The sequence below is a fragment of the Calliopsis andreniformis genome, chromosome 2 (assembly GCF_051401765.1).
Source record: "Calliopsis andreniformis isolate RMS-2024a chromosome 2, iyCalAndr_principal, whole genome shotgun sequence".
NCBI classification, from domain to species: Eukaryota; Metazoa; Arthropoda; class Insecta; order Hymenoptera; family Andrenidae; genus Calliopsis; species Calliopsis andreniformis.
The window spans coordinates 17032830-17051622 of NC_135063.1; the positions used below are offsets into that span (position 1 = coordinate 17032830).

Below are 18793 nucleotides of genomic sequence, written 5' to 3' on the forward strand. Positions count from 1 at the left end.
ATAACGAAACGCTTGCATTTTCAAATGATCGTCCAATGTGTATTCAGATAGAAACAGTATAGATACGCACATTCATTATTGATCGACTATCGGGTGTCAGGGTTTGACCAATATTTACACGACATCCAGTAAACATTGATTAATCACTGCTGCAACTGACCAGTAATTAAACAGCAGGCTCCAGGAATTGGAAAGGACGTGTACGATCACTTTCGAAAGTTTCAAAATGAATAGTTAATTCTCAAGTAGGAGTTCCCAACCAAGAATTCTACTTTATTTCTTTTTCATTCGCATAGATGACTAGACGAAATTAGCCGACAAGTGGTAGAAAACATCGCAAAACGCTGTAGCATTTGAATAAAATGACATAAACGTACCGTGTCGGAGGATACATAATAGGATAGTAGAATTATAATGAGTGCTACTAGCTAGGATTAGCTATTGTTTTTGCGAGTTTGTCAATAGAGGTTTCGATTGCGGAATCGAATGAACGAGCGATCCGTCTTCGGACGAAATGGGGCTCACAGACTTCTTATGTCCTATATGTATGTACTACGAATCGCGTGAAGACAACGAACGTACAATATCCCAAACTGATAAACGCTTGCAGTGTTCCGTTCGTCTATTGGATATTCGAGCGGTCGTGTTTGCTTCGGTTCTCCATTTCCCCTTATCTCGGCAGGCGTGGGCGCGGGCGCGGGCGCATACGGGGCGTTCGACGCTTCCAACTATCTCGCCTGGCTACACCAAATGGAATCCTCGATTGCATCGTACTCTCAAGATATTTCGATGTCCTTCTGTATCCGTGTGCCGTAGTAGACTGGCGTCGATTCCGCGGTCTCCGCACGGAACGGTTTATTAGGAATCTGATTGAATAATTATTATCGTCACGCCCTTCGGTACAATTTAAACGGAATTTCCTAGAGAATTCAACTAGAATCTAGCACGAGTATGTATAGATATTGTGTATCGAGATCTGACTGCGTCGAACGCCTCGAAATCCCTTCTGTAGCTATTGCTTTTAATCGACGACTCTTCCTGTAATTTTCCGACACGACGCAATAATGCAGAATACGATGATAGATGTTCAAGAAAAATACGTATGTGTGTATACCTATATCCGTTTGGTTGGAAAAAAGTCAGTTTGGACGAGAAATCAGTGGATACGTTTGAAAAATACTTCGTGTACCGAATCGGGTTATCTAGACCACCAATCACGATTAACGAGTGGACAGAGTGGGCCAGCGGTTGTTGCAAGCTCGAATGAAGCTGGTCGCATCTACTTTTTGCTCGCGTCAATTCGAACAGTGGCCGCTTATGTATTTACATACCGACTTTTCAAACAAGAATCAAATTCAAACGCAAACAATATTTCAAATGTAGTTCTTAATTCGGATAAACGAATTAAAGGAAAGCTACATATTCTTGTGGCCTCATTATCTCTTTTCCATTCTGCCATGTCTACAAGTTCTTCCGTCACTAAGTCTTGTGCGTTACGTCCATTGATTTCGCTAACCATCAACGAATCGCTAAATAAAATGAGGCAAGCGTAAACAAGCTGCCAAGCTATTGTCCAATTATTTTTGATCGCTCGAGAGGGAATCAGAGGCAAGATTTGAGTTTTCCAACATCTGTAATGTGCCCGCCTATGACTATCTCTATCCTATCTATACTTTCTACAAATATGTACTCATAGTCATACTTGTTTTCGAGAATCAAGTCACCCTAATCTTAAGAAATGCGTCATCCGCGCCCTATGAACTAAGCGTCATCGCTAAACCTTAGATTATCTGGTAAATACGTTCCCTATCCCTACCACTGTCCTGTTCACAACCCTTAAATAGCCTAAACATTTTTACTTTAGGTAGAGATTCTGTCAAGAAGTCGAACAGTCTACATTTAAGAACAGTACGTTGTGAATAAACCTCTTTAGAAAACCCAAAAGTTGGTATAAGTTCTTTCTTGTGTCCATTACACATCCACTCGCAGTCGTTACGATCGCATCGATAGCTACATACCGAACCACGGAGAGAAGCGTAATTAAGCAACAATACGCGAGATATCATCCATAACATCGCTGGAAATCGTGCAATCGATTGTCACAAGGAGAATTTGCAAAGAAACGCGATCAAATAAGTGTGAAGGCTTACATAGATGTTTTCAAACGTGTGTTCTATGTCCAATTCCTCGTGAATTTCACAACTATACCTAAAGATGGAAAAAGATGGGACAAAATATCAGTTATATATTATATTGAACATAAAAAAAGTCGATTTTAATTAATATCTTCGAATGGGGGTATGCAACTCCTTGGACAGTTTAAGCTTGTCAGCTACAATTTATTTTCGCAGCTGTTTGCGAAAAAAGAAGATTCTTTTCGTCGAAATAACGGTAGAAAATGTTTGGAATAATTAATAAAGTATCTTGTATACACTTTGTGAGAGAAAAACAAGGAATTAAGCAGCATATATTTGTACGAACACCAACGAGTTAAACGCGACAGGCAACGGGGCGAATGAGCCGCTTCCTCTTAAAGCGGATAAATTCGTGTCGTTGAACGGAAAACGATATGCGCTCGCGGATTTTTCTAGAAATATTGGTTATCCGTTACACCCAACAGTTTTCATATTTAGTGCCAATTACGCTTCCATTTAAGGATCGCTAATTTTCATTAATTATTTCAGACTTCAGTGAAAACCAACTACAAACTCGAACGCGAGAAAAGTGTTAAAAATCGCCCCAAGCCACATTGATATCTGTGATGATTATTAAGTGAACGATGGCAAAGAAAAACCGATAATTCCACCGGACACTTAAAAACCTATGCTTGTTCTCACGTGAAACAGCGCGTTCAACGGTAAACGCTTGTACAGAAATTAAAAGCAAAAGAGTATAAGGTCGAATGCCAGTCTTGTCCGTTCGTATTGCGATTACTTCATTCGACGAGTACATTAAATGTTACCTATCCGATTCGCATATGATAATTTACGATTACTTACGTTAGTTTCGAACTAGGAAGAAAGTAAAAATAAAAGTCAAACAACTATTCCGTCGATATAATTAGACAAGTCGAACGAACACAAGTGTATGCATATCCCAGAAAATCGATTGAACGTTCAAAGACGGCCTACTGCCTAGACTTGAACGAAACTTTAAGCTCTACTTATACTGTCAATCTCTCAATCAAGCACCAGGATTTCCAAGTTAAATCCTACTTAAATTTTAAGTAAGAGGACTCGACAATGGTTTCTTGTGCAATTTTCGAGTGGCAAGTCGATAATCGCTCTACGAAAATGCCATTCACCTTCTTTTGGGATGCTCTGAGATCCCTGAGCTTCTTTCGATCACTGCCACACATTTCAAATACATATGTATGTACTTAAATAAGTAGATAGGTAGGTAGATCGGTAGTTGTCGACAAAGGACTATGGATTCCAATCTACATACGTACATAAGTGTACGTATATTTATATTTATACCCAGAAACCGCACGTATAGATACAGAAAATTGTGCGAGATAAGTTCGTACAAATTTTACGGTCATTCGAATTCGGTACATTCTGAATTGATATTTGACTTACGTGCATACACTTAACACACGCGATATTCATTACATTTTTTCTACTGTTCACATTTAAGAGAGAATAGTGGAAAATTACAGCTACCCGAAGGAAGATCTGGAGACTGCGAGGATTTATTCGGCGGGGATGCTAGTCTAGCGTGTTCGTCGAGCCAGTCAATAACCGTTCTTTCCCCACGATTATTGCGTTCCGATAGACGTGCGAATAGCAGCGGGAGACGGATAATGCATTCAACGTTCCTTTCGCCATTACAGTTGGCCATTATCGGTGCACCTTCGTGCATCAACGCGCCATAATCGAAGCAGCGTTTGACGACAACGCGCGTCATCCACCGCAATAGATAAATCAAATGATACACGTTCGTTTATCTATACGTAGACAGGATAACGGATTCATTTCAATAGACGTGTACTTCAACTATTTGACGAGCAACCCAGAAAATCAATTAACAGCAATCCGATTCTAAACAAATTTATACCCGAGTGAAACTGAAAGTGAAACTGTTGGATACTACTGCGAAATGACGAATTAATCAAATATGAGCACGTGTTCGTTTCTTATTATCCTACCGCTTACACCAATATGTACTGTACGAATGCAAGGAACGTAATGATAATGATAACTCTGCGTTTCATTTCAATAATCATGTGCATATAAGCACAGAAAATTCTTCGATACATAAAGGAAATGAAAACGGTTACTTTTCATTCTACGCAACTACTACTAACAACAAGTAAACGTTTGGCACAGAACCGTCCTTCGTTTTTGCATACAGCTGGCTCAAAATGCATCAAATTGTATCTGTCCTTTTTGACCAGTCATCATCGTCACGCGCGTTACGCGTGGCTCACTTCGATTGTCCGATACAGGAAACAAACTGCGTCACAACCGTCACCTGTCGCTATCGTTGCCACCTCCATTCCGTCTGTCTGCTCAACTTTCCTGGTTTTTTGTATATAATATTATTCTATCAAATGTCAAGTAAGTATAGATACACAGACTTCGCAACAAAATTAAAGGATCACTAATTTTGGGCTGAAAAACTGTCGACCTTGAGTTGCTGTCATTTCGTAAAGAGAAATGATCCAACGTTGATCATAGGCTTCTATTAAAGGGCAAACTATGCATATTCGGCTCCGAGCCGAGAAACAGATGCTGCTTTTTCATAACAGTAAAGTGATATTCATGGTACACTTTGAATGAGAAGTGGTAGCCAAGGTATATGTACTCTTCGTTCAGAACGTTGTAACTCGGCGAGAAAAACTGTAGATCACTCATTGCGAGTTCGTTCGAAAGGGGAGGCTTCCGCCTTTAATTTCATCCCGAAATGGATTGCGAAACAAATTTCTTAATGTCTGTACAGGCGTTTGAACTGTGAAGGTATTCGGAGAAAAACCACCCTCTGTGTGAGTGTGAAAGCAGAAGCTTTGCCCTACAAAATGAGCCTAGGATCGCTGCTGTGCGACTTTTCTTTTCACAAAATTGCAGTAGCTTAAACCTTTCTTGATCGAGAATTAGTGATCCTTTAATTTTGCTGCAAAGTGTGTGTGTGTGTGTGTGTGTGTGTGTGTGTGTGTGTGTGTGTGTGTGTGTGTGTGTGTGTATTACAGACATATACGACTTATGCGATAAAATGGAGGATGATCATTTCCTACAAAATCATCAAAACAAAATCGCTAAAGCATCGTATCGAAGAATAAAAGTATGCAATATAAATTGTACAATAGTATGGAGAAAATTGTTTCTACAGAATTGTTTGTTACGGTATCCAACATGGTTCTGTTTAAATTCTCTGTCATGGAAATAAATCATCGGTATTCAATGTTGAACGCGTAAAAGGATGTAGGTGTGAAATTCGTCAATTTCGTTCGGATCGACAAATATCAATTTTCATTTCCGACGGAAATAAACGTTGCAAAGTTCAGAATCAATTGACAAATAATAGATATAGCACACACTGACAATGAGAGATCCTAATAATTCAATTATAACAGCTTCCTCTGTAAGTTAAAACAAAAACGAGTGACATTGTTCAAATGAGAGCATTTCGTTCTTATACTTGACTGTGGCGCTCAGAGCGATTCTGTATTATTTCTCTGGAGGTAAAGAGAATCATTCGCTTTACATGTGTTTTCATTTGGGCGAATCGGCAGAAATAGAATCAATCGAAAATCGCAAATGAACTGTCCCCACACCTACTGTTATTCTGTCAGCTGTTAAACGATACGCAGGTATATGTATCTACTATTATTTCTTCTTTTTTCCTTTCAAAGTCGACCAAATGGAGACGAGCGACACGCTTTCAGACTTTCTTTTTTTTTTGCTTCCATCTTCAACGTGCGGCGTTGGAAGTAATCGATTTTACGAGACGCTTCGTAAAACATATGTATGCATGCACGTAGTATGTAGGGATATGCATACGCATGCATATGTATGTATACAGGCCAATAAATGTGACGTCGCCACGCCGCTCGGCGTAATAGGTGACTCTACGCATAGCCTTCAATTGCGAGTTGCGACGGCCAATCGCATCACGCACAATATGTATTATACCATCGAATTTGGAAACTGACAAGGAAGAAGCAAACAAAAAAATATACCAAAACGTCAACCTCTCTTACAAATCGTGCATGTATATTTATATAAATTACTTCTATTTAAACAAACATTTTTCACGGTTACGCGAAGAGTAGCATCGTACGAAGAAAATACTTCCTTTCCAAATGAATTTATGACTATGGAATGAAGTGCGTTCGTTTTATTTACATACTATATGTACAGCATTCCCTCAGCAATATTTTTTCTTCACTTAGCTAAAGCGATTCTTCGCTCGACATATTGGTTATTAAAATTCACAGCTACGGGGATAAATCAACATTGGATTTCCTGATCTCAATGTATTTTTCTTAATCTATATTTTTTACAAAAGAAGGCGGAAGACGGAAGACGAAAGACAGAAGACTCGAAACGAATCAAGGTAACAACGATGACGTATAATAAAATGTTGTCAACGCGAATGAACGATAACTATGTAATGCCACAGAATTCCATTTACACAACGCGAATGCATTTCATTCATATTGTACTTATGTACGTGTACGTACCCCTGAGAACGAGATTTGCGGGTTCGTATTCCTCATGGTTGCATCCAGTTCGCCGACGCCGCCGCCGTTGCCGCCGCCACCGCCGCCGCTGCCGCCGGTGCGACGATCCCCTTTCCACGCAATGACGTAAGCATTCGTTCCAGTAAGAGAAGAAATGGTAACACAGAAATGGTAAACTTCTCGAAATTTAATCCTCGATATTCCAGGTAATGACACTTGTGTGTTGCAATTGTCACAAAAAGCCCGATCCACGGACAGACGAGCAAACGGTTTAAACCGCTTGAGCGGTTGCTCAACGGGAAGGAAGGTCGACAGAGAGAAAGAACATTACATACACAAACATGTAACGCGTATTTGCGAAAATGGATGTACTTGGCGATCACAAAGAAGGTTAGGTAGAAAAGTCTCGCGAGGGTGAGACGAAAATTCCAATCCCGAGCTCAACGTCCGCGTAGCGACTGGCGCCCGACCGGCCCGACACCTCCACCCTTCCGACAACACCCCACGAGCCGATGAACGCGTACGACGGACAGAGACAGACTGATCAGCCCGAGCAGAGCGCTTGCGAAAACTGCCACTAGCGGCGCTAGCAGCGGAACGTGGCAGAGGGTGGGGATTGGCTGGCTGGTTGGCTGGAAGGAGAGTTGAGGAGAGCCACCCTACGCTCGCTAGGCTGATGCTGACGCAAGGAAGGGGTCGAAACCGCCACTCTCATCCCTTGCGAGAGAGAGTGCTTACTGCTCGGTACTTTCTCGCTTCCTCTCTAGCATTCGCTTACTCAATCTTGTCTTTATTCTTACATTTTCCAATTTTCTCCTACATGTATCTTTCGACACATCTACTTTTTCACATAATGCTAACTTTTTAATGTTGCCTTTTTCAAATAATACAAATATCTAATATAAAACTATTTCATCAAACACGATCAAATAAACACATTCAATGTACGCTACTTTATTATTATAATATGTATTACATATATGTATATATATATATATATAGGTAAACTATTTCGTAGCCTTCGTCCGATATGGGTATGCATAAGTTCCTTTAACTATACAAATCAGTTACTTATGGTGTATATCGGTATTAAGCATAGTAAAGATAAGTAACATTAGAGAAAAAACAATAATTACATAGATTCTGTCGGTGTAGCAAACTTACGATTGATTCCTTATATCAAAATTAGCAGGTACTAATGTAAATGCAAGTAAAATTGCATTTCGGCATCACCCCGAGCGGTTGGAGTTGAAAGGCTGTCGCGAAGAACTTGGAACTGTTGGAACTTGTGGTCAAACGCAATATCGACCCTTAGACGCGCGACCTGGAACTTTCAAGTAAAGGTAAAAGAAGTCAAAAGCAAAGCTAAAGAAGTTATGGAATCCACTTGTATTAGAAAGCATAAAATAATACCATGTTTCTATAAAAGAAGAATCAGAAATTTAGCGTACTGACCAGTGCAATTGTATCAGTCTGGTTAATGAAATAAGCTTACGATCGATGTTGGTCCTAATCTCATACTGATTTTTTAAATCGTTGAAATGTTATAATTGTACTCATATTATTCAAAAGATGGTTCTTTTAAATAGATTATGAACGTTAAGCTACGATCAGATTGCATGAACGAATTATACGGTAGAAATAGAATACTAACTGTACGTTTTACATTTACTACTGTACGAATAAAAACGTTATTCGATCATTGTTTCGCACGCACATAAAAAGGAAGCTTGACTTGTTAGAGTTAACGAGGCCTGCATCCGTTCCAGATAGGTCAGACAAGCACTTGGAGTACCTACAAGTTGCAAAAGTTTTGTGCTTTTTAAGAAAACTCACTAATAATCAAGATTTAGGAGTAGTAGAGCATTCCTTCAATCTGTTCTATTTTTGCGATATTAATTTTGAGCAATTATACAAATATTTCCTGTAAAAATTCCTTTAATCTTCCTACTTATCGAGGTGTCAATACGTAATAGGTATGATACGAGCTTACATTTACGTACATATTAGTAGATGAATTCAATCGAAGCAAATCGAAAAAGAATTACATAAAATATATCGAAACAATATCGTAGTTTCGAAACAATATCTACGATATTACATTATTGCATGTAGGTAGGTAAGTAGGTACATAGATATAGTAGGCCGATCTAAGTACAATGAAACAATTGAAAAGAAATATAGAATGAGTGTTTCCAAGATTTGTGTGTTTTGTAGCGATTCTCGCGATACTGACCACATAGGTCGAAACGAAGGAAACGCCTGCACCTGCACTGTATCTTGCTAAGATAATGCGCGAGCAAAGGTTGGGAATGCAGAATCATGAATTACCAAGTCAAATATATACCAAGTGCATTTGTAGGATCGTGGTAGATTAAAGTGTCAAGCTGGATTGTATTGGCCGAAAACGACGCGGCACGGTGTGGCTTCATTCGACGCGTAAATTATGTAGACACGCCGGTATACAGGTGCTGTTATCGAAGGAAAATCAGGTCACAACTAGGATACCGTCGATGGAGTTAGACCAACAGCTAAGGCACACCGAAATGTGCCTTTAATATTAATTCCTTCGGGCGCGCACCACTTACATACCACCCACTCCTAAGTATACGTACGCAGGAAATTTGACCTGATGTAACCAGGACCTAGAAATTTTGGTCATCTTTTAATGAAATATTCGGAAGCGTGGACTGGAACTCGAGTTCATTTAATACAGAACAAATTTTTCACAATTAGTTTCTGCGTTCATTCCCGTTTTATATTACTATTTACCTACCTATATCACACCAGTAGTGTGATCACACTACTGGTACACTAGGTACATTTTGATACTTCACCTCCCCTTTTTCCTTCGACATGCCAATACATCTATACGTACCTTAACGTATATATCTGTATATCTACCTGCATATTTAAAAATCCACAAAGACTCAACGATCAAACATGTCAATTGTAAATACTAATATCCCGAAAAAATAATGGGATAACCGTCCATGGCTTGGTTTCACTGTTTTATCATCAGTAAAAGAACCAACAGTTTTGGCGAGTGTTTCCATGCACGCCACGATTTACTTTTGGGAACGATGCAGTCGAATCTCGTTGCTATGTACACGCTCGAACTCGCCCCTTTATGGATAAAGCCAGCAACGGGCAATGCGATTATAAAGGAAAAGTTGTCCAGAGGACAGTGGCGGTTTACGGAGCTGGAACGAAACTCGACTTTATCCTCTTCCGCGAGTCTTGACTGTACGCCGAGAAAATTCGCGGCGGGACAACGAATTTTCATTGTCGTTAAATTAACCGACCGCGTTGGCACGCTTGTCTTGGGCTTCTTTTGCCACCGCTTCTTCAACTCTTTACCCTTGTCTTCCATCCCTTTATCTATTTCTATGTCTCTACTCTTTTATCTTGCCTTGCCTTTGCGTTTCACCTTCTTTCTCATCGCCTCACACCACTGCCACGCTACTTGCTGCGATTATCACAAAAGAAAATTAGTGTGGCTACTTTTTTATTTCTAATTCAGACTTTTACAAACTATTTAGATTCGATAAGCGTGATCCGAAGACTCCAAGTAAATATACTCGTACAATCGTTTCTTTTTCACATCTTACCTTATCTCAATTATAGATACGCGTTGCGTTTTTTTTCCTTTTTTGTACCTAAACTGTATAATTTTATTCAGATATTTATCCTATGTCCTGATGCACATCCAGATATTGTTACTGATGGGACAATTTAATATCTACGTTGTAAGTAGGTATGTCTCCATTATCTTTCGATGCTTCGTGTCAATGTAATCTGTTCGGGGGGGGGGGGGGGGGGGGGGGGGGGTATCTTCCGCGAAAAATCTTTCCATACTCTTGCTCGCAAAATCGCTTAATTTATTTATAATCGCTTCCAGTTGATATACCCCGGATGGACTTGAATTTTCCTCTATACCAAACTCGTCGTGACTATGTACCTCTAACACATTTCATTCTCTCGAAAACCAGTGCATCCTCCTGTCTGTTCTCTCTCTCTCTCTCTCTCTCTCTCTCTCTCTCTCTCTCTCTCTCTCTCTCTCTCTCTCTCTCTCTCTCTCTCTCTCTCTCTCTCTCTCTCCCACGCCTCTAACGGTCCTTTTGCTCGAGATTCGCCGACGAGCTCCGTACACGCGTTAACCATGGAAATGAATTACGAAATTAGTGTAGCGTCGACTTAAACAGTCGATTTAAATTCGTCGCGTTGAACAAAGGGGAAAGTCACAGTAAGTGGAAGGAGATAGAGCTGGGAAGAGGATGAGGTCACTTAACCCCTCTATTTGAACTTGCCTTCCGGCTCTCGTCCAGGTGATTGCTGCCTCCTCGATCATAGCCGTCCATCTCTTCAAGAACGGCGAACGCAAATAAACCGAGAAAACTTAAAATCAAGTGGGAGAACTCAAATTCAATCTAGCTTCCTTCCATCCACTAGCTCTCTTCCCTTCTCCATCCATCCTCTTCCGGCCGAGATTCCTGACGGAAGGTCTCCAGAGGCACTGACAACTGAGGGCGAATCAAACGGTGATTCGTTCTTTCGGTCATAGAAAATGGATTACTTCCGGATTCCTTTTTCCAAACGAAATCTTTAAACCAGACGCGCGCCCACAATTACTCAGTATAGCTAATAGTGTGTTCACTTTCGGCAGATAACAAGTGGACCTATGACCATTTTCACCAACTCATCATCCTTTGATTAGGTACAAAATGACGAGGTCATCTCACTCCCACTTCTCATTTGTCGCCTCTTCCTCTTCGCATTCATATTAGCGGTGCAAATGGTAAGATTTGAAAATTACGTTGCAATAATTCCTAGCCTCCTAATTTGCCTTCATATATGAACATAGATAGGTACCTACTTACGTAGAGACAGTTGGGCCACAGGTAAGCATTGGTCTAACGTGTTTGTTCGCACGTGTCCTGACGTATCCCTCGTTAGAGACACGTAACCGAGCACACAGAGAAACGTTCCTCGCGGTACGATCACCATCTACATACCTGACAGCCTAATTTCGCTAATTGGATATTTAACGTGACACATCAAGGCGATTGATTTCACCAGCCGTTTCCCTTACCACGCCGCGTACGCGTTCTCATCGTCAGCAGGCAAACGATAACCATGGGGAACGAGGAATAATGCGATAACAGAAAAGATTCAACCTTCTTCTATTGTTAGCTACCAATAAACGTGAAGAGTATCAGAAATACTTTTGAGAAGTAAAATCTTACTCTGACAATCAAATTCACATACCGATTTGAGAAGGAAAGTGAAGCAAAAGTACATATGTAGGTACATACACATATAGGTACTACCTACGAGTAGGTCATAGGTATATGAAATTGAGGGTGGCCATCTTGTTTATTCGAATAATCGATGAAAGCAATTCGAACACGAGCGTTTCAGTCGTCGAAGCATAGTCGTTTCTCGTAATGGAATAAACGAGTCAAAGCACGCCGGGGAATTAGCTTCAAAACTTTCACGGATTATCCAAGTTTGTAAAACAACTAGTTATACGCAGTAATTGCTACTTCATTTTCCCATGAAACTTGGATAGGAATAAGGGTGTAACGGGGAAAAGAGGAAAGACAGGAAGAACGAACTTCATCCCTGTAGATGCAGTACCGTATTACCTTTCTCTTTCGATTTAGTCAACTTCTACATATCAACTTTCAGAGGCTGCTCTATTATTTACGTGAGTTAGTGCTCGATACGTAGACGATGAAACACACCGCTAACAAGAATTATCCTTGTTATAACTTACGTTCTCTTCGTTAAAGGAAGAGGTAGGTGAATAGGTACATATGTACAAATCAAAAATAGGTACAAAACGACAGTAGAAAAAAAAGGAATAAAAGTCTCGGAAAAGGAGAAACGGCGTACCTAGGTATATAGGCAAAATGATGATCAGAAGCAAAGTTTCTCTTCAATGATGTTGCACAACGAAAATGGATAAGAACAAAATAAAAATTCGTGCCTTCTGGTTTACCGGCTTCGGTAGAGGAAAACGAAGAGTTAAGTATCTATACGATTTATTCTCGTCGTATTAGTTCAAATCTGACCCGACACGAGAATCCCATTCCCAGGCTGTCAAACATTTTATCTTCCAACTATTATCTACCTACCTTGCGCTAACTCGCGACAACGCGCTCTGAAAATCGATCGCGACACGTTCTGACACTACTTAATACATCGCTTGATACGATATTTAACGGTATATACCCAATTATGTAATGTCCCAGACTACATATTCGTTATTCTGAGATGAGACCTACTCCGATCCTCCTTCTCCGTATGCATGATATGTGCCCGACTTCCAAGATTCTTCAAAAGTCTATTTAGGATTTCTATTCGTACACATGTAGTAGTTATCCTTATACGAGTAGGTACAGAATTGTAATATGTACGTGTGTACTCCATCGCAATAAGATCTTAGCAAAATGTTATTACAACAGTACGTCATGTAGCTATATTATGTACCTTATAATAAATAAGCTCTATTTGAACTCTTCATGTATCCATATAAAATATATCCTCGTTTTAATTACCTACCGAACTCACTACAGTTTTCTTAACTTACAGACAGATAGGTACAGAGATCTGTGTTTTGTCACAGTTAGTGAGTGAAAGCAATACCAATTGTAAGGAATCCTTCCGATCGGGAAGACGACTTTATACCCGAGACGCTGACAAATAGCAATTTACTTGCAGCTTAGCGGTAACGAGAAATCACGTAACATACGACGATAGTTCGACGGAAGTTTTCGTCGGAACAGGAAGCAAAAGAGGTCGAGTGGTGCGAAGCGCGTACGAATTTCCAGATTGACCTCAAAAAAGGAATTTCTTTCTATTTGATATCGCCAAAGTTTATCGAATAGTACTTAGTAATCATTTAACGAGACCATTAACAATAACAGTAAGCAGGTAAACTACTTACGTAAAACGCACAACGCATAAGTACACCTTGATTACTATTTAAATATGTCATGATCACTATTAAGTCAAATGATCTTAGCTGGGTGCTCAATATTCTATTAATTTCACCGACTAAAATGTTCTTTCCCCGCAAAAAAATGAGAATGATTCCAGATTTTATTTTCAAAACAGGATACATTATTGTTTGTAGGTAGTACAAAATCTAAACATAAGAGAAAAAAGAAGAGCGTAGAGAAGTAATAATAATCGATAGTTTACTTCATCATGCAACATTATGGATTTTTCCAACGAAGCTACAAAATGTCTCAAATTTCTCGTATTTCTCAAATTTTTCAAACAGGAAAAAAAAACTGTACGGCTTATTCGTTTCGCGACAAAACTGGAAAACTTCACTTGGAATCTTTCTTTCACGAATGTTCATTTTTCTCTTCCAAATTCTACGCGACAAATACCTACAACATTTACTTCACAATCTTTCAACTAATTTACGTAAATAGAAATGAAGAACAGAACGAAGCGACTGAAACGTTTCGACTATTTAGGCCTGGCATGGTAGGTACTTGGACGTTTTCGAACGGAAGTTCGCTTTTCGCTTTAAATATTTAGAGGTTGATACCGTGTTTCTTAGCCTCATCCTGGAATCTACGCGTGTGTTCCCCGGTTGGGTCGTATTTCTTGGACAGTCTCTCCCAGATTTGTGGTCGCTGAAACGCAAACAAAAACATCATTTTACCTAAAAATTCAATTGCTCTCGTTCCGTCCCTACTTCTCTTTGCATGATTCACTCAAAACAAAGATATTTAAATGGAATAAAAAGTGAATTTCTTTCATGATATTTAACGAAACGATTCCATTTCTCCCCTGACGGGGTTTGTTTCGAGAAGAGATGATACAAGACACAAGATTTCTGCATTTTTCATTTAGATGTAAAAAAATATTCGAAATATGTAAATAGATACGATACGCGGTTACTTGAAAAATAAAACAAAATTACGTGTTGATCGGCGCGTCTGTATAACTAATATTATCGATAGATATCACAGAAAACTGTTTTAAAACCCGGTCACACAACGTTGAAACTACGAACGTAGTTTCAGATAAAACGCAGTCTTATTCGAATGTTGCGGGGATTAATCGATTCTCTAGGGCTTAGGACTTAGGGTATAGGTTAACTGTTATCGAGAGAATAAGACTGTTCAAGTGCTGTAAAATGGAATGGAACGAAGAGACGCAGTTCACGCGGCAAATATGATTCGGCTAGAGTTATTTGGTCCCCGTGGAGGAAAGTTTTCTTTCCTCAGAGTCCACAGGTGAAACCAACCAGCTGCTTGTCCTATGAAAGTTCGAACCAGTTCCGTGATATTCGAAGCGAATCAACCACGTGGCTCCTAACTCGGACACGCTTCGTAGCACGCAACTCGTAACGACATCGTGTCTAATTAGCCGCGGAAAAGGGACAGTGAACGTCGGTGAATGTACGTACCTCGTCGATCAAATACCGGATAACCTTCTCACTACCCATTTTCTGTTTCTCGCTGCATTTGGTGCATCGATTCTCCAGCGCGTCCGGCAGAGATTCTAGAAACAAATCAATTATGTCTATACAGAGGACGTACCAATATTAATTAGGATTATGCGGATAAAATTTTGTTTAGTCGAAAACATTAAACTGCAGGGACGCTGCAATGTGCAAACGAAAGGATAGGATAGGTAATAGATACGAGTTGTATTTTCACGTAACTTCGCGTGCGTTCGACGTTGAATTAAAATCAAACGACCGGCGTGCGACGCGCGAGAGGGCACAGATAATCGCACGTAAATCCGCGATAACATATAATCTGGAGCCTTTTGCATTCGGCTCGTATCGAATATAGTAAAATTCCAATGACATAACGTTTCATGAATTTTCGTTTCAAGCAACCATACATGAATCCCTAACGATTTACCACTACATAATTACGTACATTATTTGTTTTAACTTTACGTTATGTTTCATTCGAACTTGTCAAATAATCCGTCCTTATGATGTTACATCATAACTAATGATTTATCAGCGTGCAATTACATATTAATTCGATGTAGTAACATGTGCCGGTAATCGGTAACAAACGAGCAAATAAACAATAATAGACGCACGAAGCATGAGACTGTGTTTAACTAGTTTCATGTTCAATTCAATTTCTCATCGAAATCGTTAAAGATAATAACCGAATATCTACTTATGTGAGATTCAGAACAATAAAAACAATTGTAAAATAAATATTTCCATTACCAAATTCTATGAGCGTAATATTATTTACATGAAATTGGGCAAACCACCTTCCTAATCAATGATCGTTTATCCGTTAACAATTAACCAAATATCAAATTAGTCTCACATACTATGCGTTTCGTTTTCTATTCGAATCTCATTTATCGGAAAGCCTCTTGTGCAAATGATTTACCTTGGGCCGAGAAAACAAAGAGTAAGTACTTAAGCGAATAGGTGTGCAGGCAGTACGTGTACGAGAGTAGAAACATCAGTCGGTTGTTGGATCCCAAGGGGATGAAGATCGAATTGAAGATCGAGTCAGACTAAGAGACCTCGAACGTTTTGACTGAGAAAGGGAAACTGCGGTCTCACTTCTTCTACTTTGACCGCAACCTTCCTCTAATACATAACATGTAGCGTAAAGACGCGACGCGATTTCCCGAGATCCGTAAACTTTTTACCAATCACATCTGCCGTTTGTCTGATCGACATCGAAAAATGTTAGTGCAGTAGGTAAGTACCTACTACTGAAATAAATATTCTTCACTGGATCTGGAGGTTATAAATTAACGTTCCAACAGAAATGTTTCTCATATCCCGTTGGATACATGAACATGAACATTGGCGGCACATGAACAAATGAGAGAAGATAGGAAGAAACTAAAGTTGACTCACTTTTAAGTTCTTTCCCATCGGGTGTACAACTTCCTTGATCCAGCAGGCAGTTTACGTAGTTGTTCAACAAACGGTCACTCTTCAGGATTTGATCCAGATCGATGTTGTCGTACTTGGTAGTGTACCTCTCGTTTGCCAGAGCGCAGACCACCACGGTGAGGAAAACAACCGCAACCTAGATTCGTAGTAGAAGAAAAAAGCAGACAGTCTTTTACGAAGTGTACCTTATTCCCCAATCGAGATAAGACGACGCAAGGGACGCGGTAATATCGAATAACCTTCTCTTCTCCGGCTAAAGGAAGGTTAATGACGAAAATCGTTGCCTGTTTAACCTTTATCGTTTCAGTCTGATGGGACGTGGATCACAAAAGTCAATAAATAACTTTCTTCCTCTCGTATGTTAGGACAAAATCGCTTTCTCTAATTTAATATTTTTCTATCGCGAGCACGTTTAAATGTGAAATACCTTTACTGTTTATACAAAACAGACGAAACCATACTACGTACATAGTATATAAGTGATAAGTAATATTACAGATGACTGCGCAAGCAACAACTGCCCAATGGAAGTGATATGTGATCGTTTTGTATAGGACTAACAACAACGACGATCAACATCGTCTTAACAGAGACCGGTTTACGAATTTCCTGCCCCTGACAAAACCTGTCCTTTTTTAAAGTGGCACAAGGTCAAGGAGATCAGAAAGTACTTAATTGGTTTGCATAATCATACTGATAGGTATATGCATAGATATATACTTACACGTATGTATAGACTACATACTCTATGTATACACTACAGCACGGTATAATTAATAGGACTCTGGATTGACGATTTAAAAGCTTGTTATATGAAGTACAGATCCATGTATACGTAGACATTGTGACGAATCGTGGTCGTTACCATATCGTCATATTGAGGTAACGCAATGCTTCCTAACACCTTTCACTCTCGCAAACAAATTTCACTTTCGACTTTTTCTTACTTTTCTTATTTCTTGCAAACACTAAAGAATAAATCCCTTTACAAAGGAAACATGTTTCAGTTTTTTGTGCCTTGTCATTTGTTAATGACTTCAATTGTTATTAGAGACCAATATTATTCTTGTATAAATTCTCTTACGCAAACGTTTCTCTTCGCGTCACGTGTCGCGAGTCGTGTCGTCGGTGAATTTTGGTACGGAAACAAACGGAGAAGGTTTGTCGAATAGGAGGAACGTGTATCGAATCGAAGCGAGAACGTTTTCTTGAATTAGATGTTGTACTTGTGGTACATTTTACGGAACGCTGTTTGAGGGTGGCTTGTACAATTAATCTTCTCAATCGGCTACGATAACTCGAGTAGATTTACACATGAAAATGTTCAAACAGTGAAAGACGTTCGAGTTTCTTTGAAAGTACGAGTGAGTATAATAGGCTATATCTACCCATATTAAATTCCTTTGTACTCGTTCGCGCAATCCTCGATTTCATATTACTTACTTTCTCAAATTGTTGCATAAAATGAACCAGCTTGAAAGAAACGAAAGCGAAATGTACTTACATCGGTAAATATCATAATATTGTTTAGAATGAAAATCCAGACAATAGGCCAAGCACGAATCGTATTTTATACCACTGATTTTGCAACTTTTAAGATATTAAAAGAACAGGGGAGAAGATAGGATGAAAAGAGAAAGGACAAGGAAAAAACTGCGCTTACCTTCATATTTGCAGCTTACGTCGAGCAAGAAGGCAAAGTTAAGTGTGACTGATGGTAGCTTCAGCACTGATCAACTGTTTTATACCCAGCTGGGCTGTCTGTCCAGCCTCCAAATTCGCCAAACATCGGATTCGTTTCTCTCTGCTCCTACTCTTGCCCTTCCTGTCTCATAGAATGTACAGCCGAACAGAGTGGACGAGAGGGGAACAAGAGGGGAACGAGAGGGGAACGAGAGGGGAACGAGAGGGGAACGAGAGGGGAACGAGAGGAGAACGAAAGATATATAAACGCAGCAAACGCCTTCTAAGAATTATGATGACAGAGCATGTTTTAACAGACAAGTGACAGTCGATTTCATCGGCTGTTCATGTAATACCCTTTTTAAAAGAAAATTAATACATCCTGGTATACCTATGCACATATATGTATACGACCCGCTCATTCAATGGATGCTCAAAACACTCTTTTTCCACGACAATTGCGGAAAAGTACTAACAAAAGTGCTATTTTTTCAAACTGTAAATTAAAA

At 39.6% G+C, this 18793-nt stretch overlaps 1 protein-coding gene across 1 annotated transcript; it reads right to left on the reverse strand.

Annotated features, from left to right (window-relative positions):
* Positions 1 to 13762: 13762 nt before the first annotated feature.
* Positions 13763 to 18441, reverse strand: LOC143188489 (ejaculatory bulb-specific protein 3-like). Its single transcript, XM_076392787.1, has 4 exons — positions 18265 to 18441; positions 16563 to 16737; positions 15120 to 15214; positions 13763 to 14340 (listed from the first exon to the last, which is right to left on the reverse strand). Exons 1-4 carry the CDS (start codon positions 18268 to 18270, stop codon positions 14239 to 14241), a joined length of 378 nt encoding a protein of 125 aa, XP_076248902.1. The 5' UTR covers positions 18271 to 18441; the 3' UTR covers positions 13763 to 14238.
* Positions 18442 to 18793: the final 352 nt, after the last annotated feature.